Genomic DNA, 15,044 nt, shown 5'->3' with positions numbered 1-15,044 from the left:
TGACGCGGGCGTCCGTTTCGGCTCCCTGTTATAATGACAACGAAGAAGATTCGTCTTCCGTTTTTTTTTCTGGATCGCCGTATCGATGACATTTCCCGAAAACCGATTGAATATACAATATTAAAGACTGGTGATTAACTATCTCCACGCCCCGCAGTAAAGGGTTATTTTAATGTAACGCTCTAATGTTAAAAGACCAAGCGATGTCTGTCGTTTTTGATGGGAATCCCATGAAAGCGATGCAGACCTCACACGCTCACACGCAGCAGAACGCTCTGAGGTGAGTACCACAACTAGGAGCTGGTTCTCCGCCTCGCACAACCAAGTCACAGTATTTATAGTAAACTGTTTACAGAGACTGTACCCTCACATAAAAACCCAATGAAAGTTGCTATTTGACTCATATACCGAGAAGCTAGGTTTAAGTCATTTTATCAAATCGGTTAACTCCAAACAACATTTCATATATCACATTGTAACGTTGTATTGTAACGCTGTGCTTAAAACCCACCTTTTTAACTAGCACACACATGTTAACAGCATCAAATTCATTTTTCAAACTCCTGCTGATGTGTGCTCTGTTGCCTATTGTGTGTTTTATTGTTGCTTGCACTAACATTTTTTACTGCTTTGTTTTATTGTATTTGATGTAAGGTGACCTTTAGTGTCATGAAAGATGCTTTTAAATAAAATGTTTATTATTATTATTATCATTATTATTAGTATTAGTATTATTAGGGCCCTGTGATGGACTGGCGGTCTGTCCAGGGTGTCTCCCCGCCTTCCGCCCAATGACTGCTGGGATAGGCTCCAGCATCCCCGCGACCCCGATTGGGATAAGTGGCTTGGATAACGGATGGATGGATGGATGGATAGATGGATGTTTTATCAATCCGTTAACTCTAAACAACCATTTCATATATTACATTGTAATGTTTTATCAACCAGTTAAGTCTGAACAACATTTAATATATTTAATTGTAATGTGCTTTACATCAAGTAAAAGTGGACAGATTAAAAAGGTAATGATAAAAGAAGAAAACTGACAAAATGTATAAAAATGTTCACTGGGGCGTCCCGGTGGCTCACCTGGTAGAGCGCGTACCACATATGGCTGAGTCCTTACTGCTGTGGCGTGGGTTCGAATCTGGCCCGGGCCCTTTGCTGCATGTCATCCCCTCTCTCTCCCCTGCCTTTCCTCTCTCTCGACTATTGCTATCAAATAAAGGCGGAAAGTGGCAAAAAAAAAAAGAATAATTTTTGAAGATTAAGAAAACATGTTTGTGGCATGAGGTCCCCATTGCTCTCTCTAACTCATCCACCCTCAGAACATTTCTCTCTCCTTTCACCTTTCTTTCAGTTGTTTCTTCTTATTGATCCACATTTTCCACCTGTTTCCAATATTCTCTTCTTTTTCCTCCCCTGCCAGCACTCAAGAACTGTCCCAGGAGATCAAATCCTTCATCAGCGGTGTTGACACCGCTCAGGGCAGGAAGTTGAGTGTCCGGGAGCATGCCCGCTGCGCCCTACGCCTGCTGCGCTCCGTCCCGGCCTGCCGAAGCGCGGTGCTGGAGCATTTGAGAGGCGTGTACGACGAGCACGTCTCTGCCTTCTTCCATAACCTGGAGACCGAGGCCGACCCCACTGCTGCAGTGGGCTGCAATCTTGAGGATATCATACAAGTAAGGGTGGCATGATATCATTATGCCTGAATCATGCTTGTGCATTTCCACTTATCAATTATAATCAATAGATGAAAAACCTCGGAGTACCTGCTTAGGTATGGTTACAAGTAGGGATGTCCCGATCCAATCCACGGCATCAGTATCGGGTCAATACTGGCCCAGAATGCTGAATCGGATATTGGAGGGGAGAAAAAAATATTATCTGATACCTATCCGAAACAAACCATGGGGAAATCTAGCTTAAACCATTGCCTAAATGCTTCTATATTATATCTTCTTCTTCTTCTTCTTTATCTTTCTGGCCTCTTCATATTAGCACTTCCCATGCTGCGCATTTCCGGTTAAGCGGTGCAGTTTGTCAAGTGATAACAACAGTAGTAGCCAATTAGTTGCATGTGTATGAGCGTTAACTACCTGTGGAATAGTCATGTCAGTGGTGTGGAAGTATTGCAACCTTAAAGAGGAAAAAAATCCAACAGCCGAATGCAAAATTTGCAATGCAAATGTTTGAGGGGTGGCAGTGCTGTTGGTCGGTTTAACACCACAAACTTCATAAAGCATTTGGAAAAACACCACATGGAACAACACCAGGAATTTCTGCGTGCAACCGCTGCAAAGAAAAGCAAAACGCTCCAACAGCAGACACTGATGGAGTCAATAAAAAGGCGAGAGAAACTGCCCCCAGACAGCAACACGGCGAAATCGATAATGGAGAAACTAGTTGAGTTTATTGTCCTGGACGACCAACCCCTTTTGGTGGTAGAAAATGTGGGGTTTCAACACTGAATTGAACACCTTGAGCTTCGCTACACTTTGCCATTATATAACGGAAAAGGCTATCCCTTATATGCACAACGAAGTTTACAATTTTCTCTCCAAACTCTTGGAGAATGTAGGCACGGTTAGTTTCACAACAGACACCTGGAGCTCAGACATGAGTCCAATGTCCTTGTTGAGTCTGACCGCGCATTGGATAGACTCGTATTTTACCTTTAAAGAAGCGGTGTTTTATGCTCGGGAGTTTCATGGCTCACACAGGGGATTCCATTACGGCAGCCATTGAGGAAATGCTGCATGAATGGAAGATTAATAAAAACAAAGTGCATGTAATTTTAAGGGATAATGCACAAAATATGAAGAAGGCTATGGATCAGCTTGGCGTGGCGAGTTTAGGATGCTTCACACACACACTGCAACTAATTGTGCATGAGGGACTGTTGTCACAGCACAGTGTAAGTGACGCACTAGCCCAGCATTTTCATTGTAACCCTGCATAGGTAGCCCTGCTTGTACTTACTCTCTCAACCAATCATCTCACAGCACTTAATTATGCAAGGTGTGCAACATCTGACATAATTCATTGCTGATTAGTTGAATAACTACAAACAGGAACTTATTCAGGGTTGCAAAGAAAATCTGCAGGATTGGGGTTCCTTGAGGACTGGGTTGGGAAACACTGCACTAGCCAATGGGAGAAAAATAGTAGGCCACTTCAAACACTCGCCCCTTGCCTATTCACGGTTAGCAGACATCCAAGTAGAGCTAAATATACAGCCTAAGCGTCTGCAGCAGGACGTCCAAACTAGGTGGAACAGTATCCAGTACATGATTGAAAGCCTCATTGCACAGAAACGGGCACTGTCTGCGTATATGGCTGAATATGACCTGTCGGCCACACTAACAGCAAACCAGTGGGGCCTTTTGAGGAGATGACAAGGGAGGTGAGTGCCTCCTCCGCATCTGTAGTTGATGTCATCCCCATTGTGTGTCTTGAAACGTGCTCTGAGTCGGGAAAACGCAGCTGACCAGAGGATTAAGACAATGAAAAGTACCCTCCTTGACGTGGTCAACAGACGTTTTAACAACATGGAATCTGAGCCATTATACTCGGTTGCAACTCTGCTGGATCCACATTACAAAGACAGGTAAGGGAATTTCTGTGTTATAATCTGATTCAACATTGTGTTGTGAGAGAGAGAGAGAGAATGAGAGTAATAAATTCCTCACACCTCTATGGAATTTCCACTTCCATTTCATTATTTTCACAAATCACATATCCAGTATAAGAACAGACAAATAACTTGACATTAAAGAAATTATTTGACTATTAATATTTGATATATTTTTTTCATACCAGGTACTTAACAAATACAGACACTTTGAGACTTGGAAAGGAAGTATTAATGGCAGAGGTGGGGAAGATGGAGGAAGTGTTGAAGACGACATCTGAAACTACAGCCTCCGGGCCAGCAGACAAGACTCCATGGATGGAGGCTTCAGGCACAACTACCAGCAAAATCCAGGTGGATAGCATGGTATTACCTGGTCCTGGGATAACCACAAGTGCACATATTCAAGTGCAGACCTACCTCATTGAGGCAACTATTCCACGGTCGGACAATCCCTTGCTTTACTGGAAAGCCAGCCAACCTCAACTGCCATCCTTGGCAGCCAGGGTAGCTAAATTTCTCTGTGCTGCCTGCACAATTGTAGAGTGAGAAGCTCTTTAGCACAGCCTCAGTTACTATTGATGTAAGTAGGAGCAGGCTGACGGCGGAGCTTATGTTCCTAAAGAAGAATTTACCCCTCATGGTTATGTGAGCAAACTTAATATGTTCAAGAGCTTTGCTTCAGAGAAATGGCAAAGTGATTTTTTTGGTTGTATTTTTACGATTGTTAAAAATAAAGCAGCTAGGTCAGCAGTGTCAGTTTCAACTGTGTTTGTTAATGTTAGGTTATTTATTTGGATTGTTATACATATTTAAGTTGTGTTTTACAGTGCCATTTGCACATAGCTGCACTATAAAGGATAGTTTTGTATGTTTGTTACAGTGCTGAATGCTGCCGTTTAAATTGTTCTGACTTTAAACCTGTTGGTTGCTGTAAGCACTGAAATACCTGTTTTGTTTTGTTTTTTGAAGTGTTTGAATAAAGGGGGGCAGTCTTTCATGACCAACTGTTGTTGTGGACTATATACTGGAGAAGTATTTGTTTGTTCTCAATTTAAGTGAGATGTTTTTAGGTGGGTAATTGACTATCAAAAGCAAAGTGGTTCCATGTATTTTATTATTATTATTATTACCATTATTATTATTATTTGTACATGCAGGTTACTATCCCCACATCATCCAACCTTCTCGCTCATTTTCTTCATTCATCATCCCCTCAAAGTACTCCTTCCACTTTCTCAACACACTCCTCGCTTGTCAGCACATTTCCATCTCTATCCTTGATCGCCCTAACTTGCTGCACATCCTTCCCAGCTCGGTCCCTCTGTCTAGCCAGTCAGTATAAGTCCTTTTCTCCTTCCTTAGTGTCTAACTTTTCATACAACTCACCATACGCCTTTTCCTTTGCCTTTGCCAACTCTCTCTTCACTTTAGGCTGCATCTCTTTGTACTCCTGTTTATGCTCTTCATCTCTCTGAATATCCCACTTCTTCTTTGCCAACCTTTTCCTCTGTATACTTTGCTGTACTTCCTCATTCCACCACCAAGTCTCCTTGTCTTCCTTCCTCTGTCCAGATGACACACCAAGTACCTTCCTAGCTGTCTCCCTCACTATTTCTACAGTGGTTGCCCACCCGTCCGGCAACTCTTCACTACCACGCAGTGCCTGTCTTAACTCCTCCCTGAACTCCACACAACAGTCTTCCTTCTTCAACTTCCACTATTTGATCCTTGGCTCTGCCTTCACTCTCTTCCTCTTCTTGGTCTCCAAAGGTATCCTATAGCTACGTTCTCCTCTGTAACCACCTTGCAGTCTCCAATCTCTTTCAGATCGCACCTCCTACATAAGATATAGTCCACCTTTTTGCACTTTCCTCCACTCTTATGCGTATGTCACCCTGTGTTCCTCCCTCTTCTTGAAATATGTATTCACAACAGCCATTTCCATCCTATTTGCAAAATCCACCACCATCTGTCCTTAAACATCCCTCTTCTTGACACCATACCTGCTCCTCACCTCCTCATTGCCTCTGTTTCCTTCACCAACATGCCCATTGAAGTCCGCTCCAATCACCACTCTCTCCTCCTTGGCACATCGCCACCACTTCATCCAACTCACTCCAGAATTCTTCTTTCTCTCTCACACCCAACTTGCAGGGCATATGTGCTGATAACATTCATCATCACACTTTCGATTTCCAACTTCATACTCATCGCTTTTACCGACATGCTCTTCACCTCCAGCACACTCTTGATATACTCTTCCTTCAGAATTACCCCAACCCCATTTCTCCTGCCATTCGCACCATGGTAGAAGAGTTTGAACCACCTCCGATGCTCCTGGCCTTACTCCCCTTCCACCTGGTCTCTTGCACACACAGTATACCTTCCTTCTCTTCATCATGTCAGCCAGCTCTCTCCCTTTACCAGTCATAGTGCCAACATTAAAAATTCCGACTCTCACCTCCACAATCTTACCGTTCCTCCTCTCCTGCTGCCTATGCACAGGCTTTCACCCTCTCCTTTTCCTTCACCCAACATTAGCATTGTTTCCACTGACACCCTGTTGGCTAGCAGTACCAGTGGCGGTCCTTAGTAAACCGGGCCTCGAGCGATCCGGTATGGAAATCTGATTTATGATCCGCATATTTGATTTGGCTAAGATTCTATGCCAGATGCCCTACCTGACGCAACCCTCCCCATTTATCCGGGCTTGGGACTGGCACTAAGAATGCAGTGGCTTAGGGCGTCCAGGTGACATAGTGGTCTATTCCGTTGCCTACCAGCATGGGAATCGCCGGTTCAAATCTGCATGTTACCTCTGGCTTGGTCGGGTATCCCTACAGACACAATTGGCTGTGTCTGCGGGTGGGAAGCCGGATTTGGGTATGTGTCTTCGTTGCTGCTCTAGCACCTTCTCTGGTTGGTCGGGGCGCCTGGTCAGGGGGGAGAAGGACCTGGGGGGAATAGCGTGATCCTCCCACGTGCTACATCCCCCTGGCAAAACTCCTCACCATTGGGTGAAAAGAAGTGGCTGGAGACTCCACATGTATCGGAGGAGGCATGTGGTAGTCTGCAAACCTCCTCGGATCAGCAGAGAGGGTAGAGCAGCGACCGGGATGGGTCGGAAGAGTGGGGTAATTGGCCAAGTACAACTGGGGAGAAAAATGGGGGAACATTTTTTTTTAAAAAAGAAAAAAGATTGCACTGGCTTGTGCATTCTCAGTGGCTGGGTTTGGTCTTTCCCAATCTCTCTCTTCATAAAAGACATTTCTTTATCATTGGCTCCCACATTGCTTTAGGAATTTTCCCCCCTATGGAGTATCACCACGAGGAGACACTTTTCAGTTTAAGAATATTTGTAAAAAATATATTAATGTTTTAGTAATTTCCTGGAACATGGTTCTAAGATGGGTGGGAACATTGGACATAGCCACCATATTGTAATTCCATCCATTCATCCATTACCCAAACTGCTTATCCAGCTCTCAGGGTCGCGGGGATGCTGGAGCCTATCCCAGCAGTCATTGAGTGGCAGGCGGGGCACCACCCTGGACAGGCTGCCAGGACATTGTCATAGCAAATCAATTTAGAAATGTGCCAGAGTTACGCCATTTCTTGAAGGTGGTGACCCTCTCAATCTCTATAACTATAGACCTATGTCCATTATTAACAGTATAGAAAAAGTTTTTCAATTCAATTCAATTTATTGTCATTAAAAACAATGCGTAGGCACATGTTAAAAATTAAATGAGGGCTGTGGCTTTACCAAACAGTGCAAGACAGACACAGACAAACACAGCAAACACAATATAAGATATACACACATGAAGACCAAAAGCTAAAAATAAGTTAGAAAAGAGCAAGAGTACAAAATATTTAAAAATATCTACAGACATTCAGTGGGTGGCCAGGTTCAGGTGGGCAACGGCTTGTGGAAAGAAGCTGTTTTTGAGCCTGGTTTTGCGGGCTCTGAGGCTCCTGTAGCGCCTCCCAGAGCGCAGGGGGGAGAACAGTCCATGGTTGGAGTGGGTGGGATCTCTGCTGATGCTGAGACCCCTTCGAAGGCAGCGTTTCTGATAAAGGTCTTTTATGGCTGGGAGTTGGGTACCGGTGATATGCTGGACTGCCTTGACGACCTGCTGCAGAGCTTTCTGGTCTACTGAGGTGCAGTTGCCATACACCAAAATTAATTTTTGAAAAATTAATTTTTAATCCAAAATTTTTTAAATTAAATTATTTAATTGGGCAGTGGAAAGAACACTTTGAGGAGCTCCTGTACCTGGCTAACACGTTCTCAGTGGAGGAGGTAGAGCCTGAAGCTTGGGGGAAGCCCCACCCATATCCCTGGCAGATGTCTCTGAGGCAGTTAAGAAGCTCCTCGGTGGCAAGGCTCCAGGTGTGGATGAGATTCGCCCTGAGATGCAGAAGGCTCTGGACATTGTTGGGCTGTCTTGGCTGACACACCTCTTTAGTGTCGCGTGGAGGTCAGGGACAGTACCTGTGGAATGGTAGACTGGGGTGGTGGTTCCCGTATTTAAAAAAAGGGGACTGGAGGGTGTGTTCCATTATTGGGGCATCACATTGCTCAGCCTCTCTGGGAAAGTCTACTCTTGGGTGCTGGAAAGCAGGCTCTGACCGATTGTTGAACCTCGGATCCAGGAGGAAGGAATAATGTGGATTCCGTCCTGGCCGTGGAACAACGGACCAACTCTTTACCCTTGCGGAAGTGCTTAGGAAGGCATGGGAGTTTGACCAGCTAGTCTACATGTGTTTTATGGACTTGGAGAAGGCTTATGATTGTGTACTCCAGGGCACTCTGTGGGGGGTACTGTGGGACTATGGGGCACCAGGTCAGTTAGGAAAGCTATCCGGTCCTTGTATAACCAAAGTGAGAGCTGTGTCCGCATTCTTGTGTCCGCATTCTCGGCACAAAGTCAAACACATTTTCGGTGGGTGTCAGATTCCGCCAAGGTTTTCCCTTGTATCCAATTCTGTTCATGATATTCATGGACAGGATCTCAAAGTGCAGCCAAGGTGAGGAGTGAGTCCGTTTTGGGAACCTCAGAATTGCATCTCTGCTCTTCGTAGATGATGTGGTTTTGTTGGCTTCATCAGAACATGACCTCCAGCGTGCACTGGGGCGGTTTGCAGCTGAGTGTGAAATGGCCGGGAAAAGAGTCAGCACCTCCAAGTCTGAGGCCATGGTTCTCTACCAGAAAATGGTGGATGCTCCTTCCGTGTTGGGGATGAGTTGTTGCCTCAAGTGAAGGAGTTCTTCAAGTATCTCGGGGTCTTGTTCACGAGTGAGGGTAGGATGGAGCGGGAGATTGACAGGCAGCTTGGTGCAGCATCAGCAGTAATGCGGACGTTGTACTGGACCGTTGTGGTGAAGAGGGAGCTGAGCCGCAAGGCAAAGCTCTCAATTTACCAGTCAATCTTCATTCCAACCCTCACTTATGGTCATGAGCTTTGAGTAACGACCGAAAGGGTGAGATCGCGGATACAAGCGGCTGAAATGAGTTTCCTCCATAGGGTGTCTGGGCTCAGCCTTAGAGAATAGGATGAAGTGCTCGGACATCCAGAGGGAGCTCGGAGTAGAGCCACTGCTCCTTCACGTCGAAAGGAGCCAGTTGAGGTGGCTCGGGCATCTGGTTAGGATGCCTCCTGGGCACCTTCCTTTGAAGGTTTTCTGGGCACTTCCAACTGGGGGGGAGACCCCGGGGTAGACCCAGAACTCGCTGGAGGGACTACATGTCCAAACTGGCCAGGGAATGCCTTGGGATCCCCCAGGAGGAGCTGGAGGGCGTTACTGGGGAGAGGAACATCAGGAGAGCCTTACTTAGCTTGCTACCACCGTGACCTGAACCCGGAGAAGCAGCTGATTATGAGATGAGACGAGATAATTTTTAATCAATTATCTCAATAACTTAATGACTTTCACTTCTTATCTCTATACCAATCTGATTTCAGTCCCCCCCCGCCCCCTTTTTCTTCCCAATTGTATTCGGCCAATCGCTCCACTCTTCGAGTTGTCCTGGTCTCTGCTCCACCCCCCTGCCGATCCGGGGAGAGCTGCAGACTACCACATGCCCCCTCTGATACATGTGGAGTCACCAGCCGCTTCTTTTCACCTGACAGTGAGGAGTTTCGCCAGGGGGACATACCGCGTGGGGGGATCACGCTATTCCCCCCAGTTCCCCCTCCCCCCTGAACAGGCGCCCCGACCAACCAGAGGAGGCACTAGCGTAGCGACCAAGACACTTACCTTCTCACCTGCAGACACAGCCAATTTTGTCTGTCGGGACGCCTGACCAAGCCAGAGGTAACACCAGAATTCAATTTGGCGATCTCCGTGTTGATAGGCAAAGGAATAGACCACCATGCTACCCGGACGCCCCCTCACTGCTCTTTTAAAACTCAACAATAATGTATCCACTTCATTGAACAACAATATGCTTTCAGGCACAATATTTATAGACCTCAGTAAGGCTTTTGAGGTGGTTCATCACTACCTCCACCTTGACAAACTTTGTGTTATTGCTCTTTCAAAACATTCTTTACTTGACTTTGGTTCAGTTCATATCCTCACCGTAGATGTCAGTTTGTCTCGTTTCAGGGCAGTCAGTTAGATTTTATCATCATGGAAAAAGGCGTACCAGAAGTTTTATATCTAGGGCCGTTGCTGTTCTCCATTTTTATTAATGATCTCACCCAAATATGCTCTGGTTGTCATATTTTATTATATGCAGATGTTGCTAGGATTTATTCTTCTAAGCCTGACATCTCAGAAATCCAGTGTACATTCCAGGCTGATTTTGTTGCCGCTCAAATATGGTTTTCTTTTAACAAACTTCTATTGAATAAGTCTTATCATATGTTGTTTGGCAACAGATCTGACCTTTTGCCTTTGACCAATTGGACGATTAATTTCTTAGACTGGACTGGAGGAATTTAAATATTTGGGTCTCTGGCTTGATTCTCATCTTTCTTTTAAGCCCCGTATTGACTCAGTCATAAAGAAAATAAATTGCAGCCTGAGAATGTTATGGCGTTCTATTAACTGTTTCACACTACAGGTCAGGAAAAGAATTGTTTCACAGTTGATATTACTAATACTAGATTATGCACATGTTGTCTATCAGAACACATCAGAAACAAATCTTCAACCTGTCAATGTAGTTTATAATAGTCTCTGTAGATTTGTTTTGAGGTGTCCTTGTAGAACCCATCACCGTTTTATGTATGAGTCATGAAATTGGTTAAAACCTAAATCTAGGAAGACATTTTCACTGGTTCCAATTTATTTTTAGATGGATTTTCTTTAACTATCTTTCTTACGTAAAACAATTTTAATTCCATATTGATCATGTATAGTCTGAGGCATACTGAGCGTCCTTTTTTCTTCATTCCTAGAATTTCTAAGGGAATGGGGGGGCTATGCTTTTATTTAAAGCTCCATCTGATTGGAGCAACCTGGCCAGTTCAATTGAATCTATTACTTGCTTTCATCCCTTTAAGACATCGCTTTTTATCCATCTTCAAACAGCTTGCTCTTGCTTCTAATTATACTTGAGATATGGAAATAATCAATCTGTAATGTGTAGGTGCATATTAATGCATGTATAGCTTTGTATGGGTATGTGTACATTTACTGTATGTATTTTGGGATTTTAAGGGAACCATTGGGTGACGGAGTGGCTAGCCCCGGGAGAGCTTTTGTCTGTGTATGTTCGAGTGTATTTGTGTTGTTTACTTTATTTCCTGTATTTTCTGTATATTTGTGTTAAGGACCCCCTTGAAAACAAGATGGTTCATCTCAAGGGGTTTATCCTTCTAATAAAATGTTATCAAATTAGTTAATCATCAAATTAATACCGAGTTCCTGTCTGTTTCTAGGAGGTACACAGCGTGCTGTCTGAGTTCATCCATCTTAACCCCCGTGCCTGGGCCCCTCTGGTGTCGGCCTGGGCCGTGGATTTATTGGGCAAGCTGAGTAGCAAACATGCTGGGCGCAGGGCCGCCCCCCACTCCTCCAGCCTCAATGAGTTGCTTCAACTCTGGATGTCCTGCGCCGCTACCCGCTCCCTTATGGAGGCATATTCCCAGTGCTTAGCTGCCATGCTGGCCTGGTGCCCAGATGCCTGTGTGGATGCCCTTCTGGATACCTCCGTCCAGCACTCCCCACACTTCGACTGGGTGGTTGCCCATATTGGCTCCGCCTTCCCAGGAACCATCATCAGCAGGGTCCTTGCCTGTGGCCTCAAGGATTACTGCTCACATGGCTCCATGGATCAAAACCTTGGGCCGGTAGGGGGTGACAAATGCAACAGAGTTCCCAAGATTGGCTCAGTTGTTGGAATCCTGGGTCACCTGGCAGCACACCACTCTGAGAGCATCCGCCGGGAGCTGCTCAGGATGTTCCAAGAGAGTCTGAGCCCTTCAGGCCCCCTCTCTCCCTCTTCATCCTCTTCCTCCTGGGAGAGCTCCCCTCAGCTCCGCCGAGCAGCAGTGCCCTTCCTCCTCCAGCTAGCCGCGCTGTCCCCCACTCTGCTGGGCGCCGTTTCAGCAGAGTTGGTGGAACTCCTCAGGCCCCCTGTCCTCCTCCAGCTGCAGGCTCTGCTCCAGGGCCTTCCCAGGGAGGAGTTGGACAACATGCTGGGCCTGGCCGTCCACCTCATCAGCCAGAGCCCTTCAGGAGGGGCACGGGTCCTCCGCTTCTTGGCCGACACGGCCACTCCGGCCTCAGTCATCATCTCTGGCCCTACGCCTTCCCCTCATGAGGGGGTCCGTGAAGCCTGCGACCGCCTACTGCAGATGCTGCTACTGCACCTCCATAAGCTGGTCTATAACCGCTCAGAAGGAAGCGAAAGCAGCCCCCATCACTCTGCTTCCTCCCAGGCCCAGAGAGTCATTCCCTTCCTGGAAGAGCTCCAGGCTCATGTTGGAGAACTGTGTGCTGAGACCCTGCGATTGGAGAGGAAGCGCCACCTCTGGCTTCATCAGCTGCTGTGCCTCCTCTCAGTGTATGGCGGCCCTAGTGTGGCGACGGAAGCCCTCTGCCAGCTACTCACACAGGCCCGCAACCCAGAGGAGCTGGCCCTGGCCTGGCAGCTCCACACCCCACTCTCCACCTGCCTGCCGGGCCTCATCCCTGCAGCTGTGACCCGTTGCGTGGCCCAGATCCACACCCACACTCTCGGGCCCCGGCAGCTTCGGCAGCTACTGATCAACCTGGCAGCAGCCATCCAGAGCCAGGATGAAGAGAGGCGGGGAGCAGCAGGTATCCAATCCTCCATGGTCATCCAGGTGGGCTCAGCTGTCTCGGGACACCTCCATGACTTTTGTCCGCTCCTCCTCCACGGTGACCCAGCCGTGTCCTATGCTGCTGTCCGTCTCCTGTCCTCCAGTCCCCTCCCTCGCACTTGCTCTCCAGCACATCTGCTCCTGCTCTCCCGTGCTGCTGTCACTCACTTCTTCCTGGTGCTGCGGAGGAGAGGAGAAGGAGGGAAGGTGGGAAGGGATGGGGAGCAAGCAGGAGAGGCGGTGAACTGCTCGGTCTTGCTCCTGTCCCGCTTGGCAGCCTATTCTCCGCTCACCCTCAAGTCAGTGCTACAGCAGCTGGTGGAGGGGTCACTGCACAAAGGCAATGCTGATCTGTTTGGGGGGCAGATAGCAGACATGGCTGGTGATCCCCCGCTTTCCCCATCCCTTTCCCCTGACCTTGGAGCCTCCCTCCTGGATGTCAACTGCCGATTTGGCACCACCGTAAACTTCTCCGGCAGTGTGTGGTCTGTGTTCCACGCTGGGGTGATCGGTAAGGGGCTGAAGGTCCGCACAGCCAAACTACTCCCTGACCCAGCTGGAGTCATCCAGGTGAGACGTGTGTTTATATTGTTGCACCAGCCATGTCAGTCACATGTGATCAGCTACTTGTCTGTAAGATGACCAAGGTTACTATACTTTGTTTGATATCTCCAGTTGTTTTTAAATATGCTGCTGAAGTATTTTGTCTGTCAAGACCACATGTGTCTTAATTTGCTGTCATACTAATCTCTCTGCAGAACGTTCAGACCCTGCTGGCTGTGACCATCCAGTGCTGCAGCTCCTCTGCCCTCAACGGCAGTGTCAACGGCTCTCGCCATCAGCTGTCTGATCTCGACGAGCCACCGCCAATCAACGCAGAGGCGGCCAAGGTCGTGGCAGTAACGCTGGTTGAAAACATCTGCTCAGACGTGGCCAATGGTGAGCTGTTGTGGCCACCAGAGGAGCATGCCCGCACCACAGTAGAGCGAGACATCCACATCCGCCGCTGCTTTGAGGCCCACCCCGTTCTGTTCCCGTTGCTCCAGGTGGTGGCGGCTGGGCGGCCAGCTCTCTGCTACTGCTCTGTGGTGCTGCGGGGCCTCCTGGCCACCCTTCTGGCCCACTGGGAGGCATCTCGAGAAGCCTTGGCCACAGACTCTCCATGGCATCTCCAGGCTTCTTGCCTACTGGTGTCCTGCATGGGAGAGGGCCAGCTGCTGCCTCCCGTGCTGGAGAACGTCCATGAGGCCTTCCCCTACCTCACTCCCTTTGAGGTGAGGCTACTGCTGCTGGCTGTGTGGGAGTATGTGAGGGGCAATGGGCCCATGCCCCAAAAGTTTGTCTTCAGCTCAGAGAAGGGCCTGTTTTGCAGGGATTTCTCACGGGATGGCGACGTGGCAAGATATGTGGCTCCAATTCATAGTGTTCTGCATAAAAACATTGATAGATTGGGACACCTGTGCTGGCGGTTTCAACTCTAAGAGCAAGGGAAACACTGAAAAGGGTAGGGGGGGGCGGATGGAATTGCTGGTTCAGGATAAAGAGTGAACGGGAGCAAGAGTACTATGTTGTGATCTTGGATGAATGGACTGCAAAGTTGTTAACGTTGTAAAGTTCATTTCAAGTGTAGCTCTTTATGTATGTGTACTTTTTGTATCTTGCCTTTAGAGTCAAGTCTTTTGTAACTTTTGTTTCCTGTAAAAACAAAAAAAAGAGGCCCTATGAATGGCACATACCCAACATGTTTTATTACAGTATTTGCCCCTTTAATATTTTTATTCCATATTACTCAACAAAATATAGCCTTAATATTTCATTTGGGTTGAGAAATGAAACTCTAAAATTTTTAAAGATTATCAAATAATTTACACGTCGTCATCACAAAGTACTTTTTTCTCTCTGATCCAATTCAAAATATGACTTGTTATAAACGCCAATTATAGTTTTGACTATTTCAAAAAAATAAATGTCCCTTTGGTCTAAATCTGTGTCCTGTCAGTCTTATACATTATTTACAACATTCTTCTGTTGTTGCAACGTGTTCAAATTAGTAGCGACATAGGGAATCGCGGTTACATGCGTAGACCCGATCCGAATGCAGCCG

General features: G+C 47.0%; 1 protein-coding gene across 1 annotated transcript; it reads left to right on the top strand.

Annotated features, from left to right (window-relative positions):
• ints5 (integrator complex subunit 5) lies at nt 1-14,907 on the top strand. The gene is made up of 4 exons (XM_056292615.1): nt 1-280; nt 1,430-1,682; nt 11,534-13,510; nt 13,699-14,907. The coding sequence occupies exons 1-4, from the start codon at nt 186-188 to the stop codon at nt 14,419-14,421; spliced, it is 3,048 nt and encodes a 1,015-aa protein (XP_056148590.1). The 5' UTR covers nt 1-185; the 3' UTR covers nt 14,422-14,907.
• Nucleotides 14,908-15,044: the final 137 nt, after the last annotated feature.

The sequence above is a fragment of the Lampris incognitus genome, chromosome 1, assembly GCF_029633865.1.
Source record: "Lampris incognitus isolate fLamInc1 chromosome 1, fLamInc1.hap2, whole genome shotgun sequence".
Classification (NCBI taxonomy): Eukaryota; Metazoa; Chordata; class Actinopteri; order Lampriformes; family Lampridae; genus Lampris; species Lampris incognitus.
The sequence above is the reverse complement of the archived record's forward strand: the minus strand, read 5'-3'. Positions and strand labels throughout refer to the sequence as shown.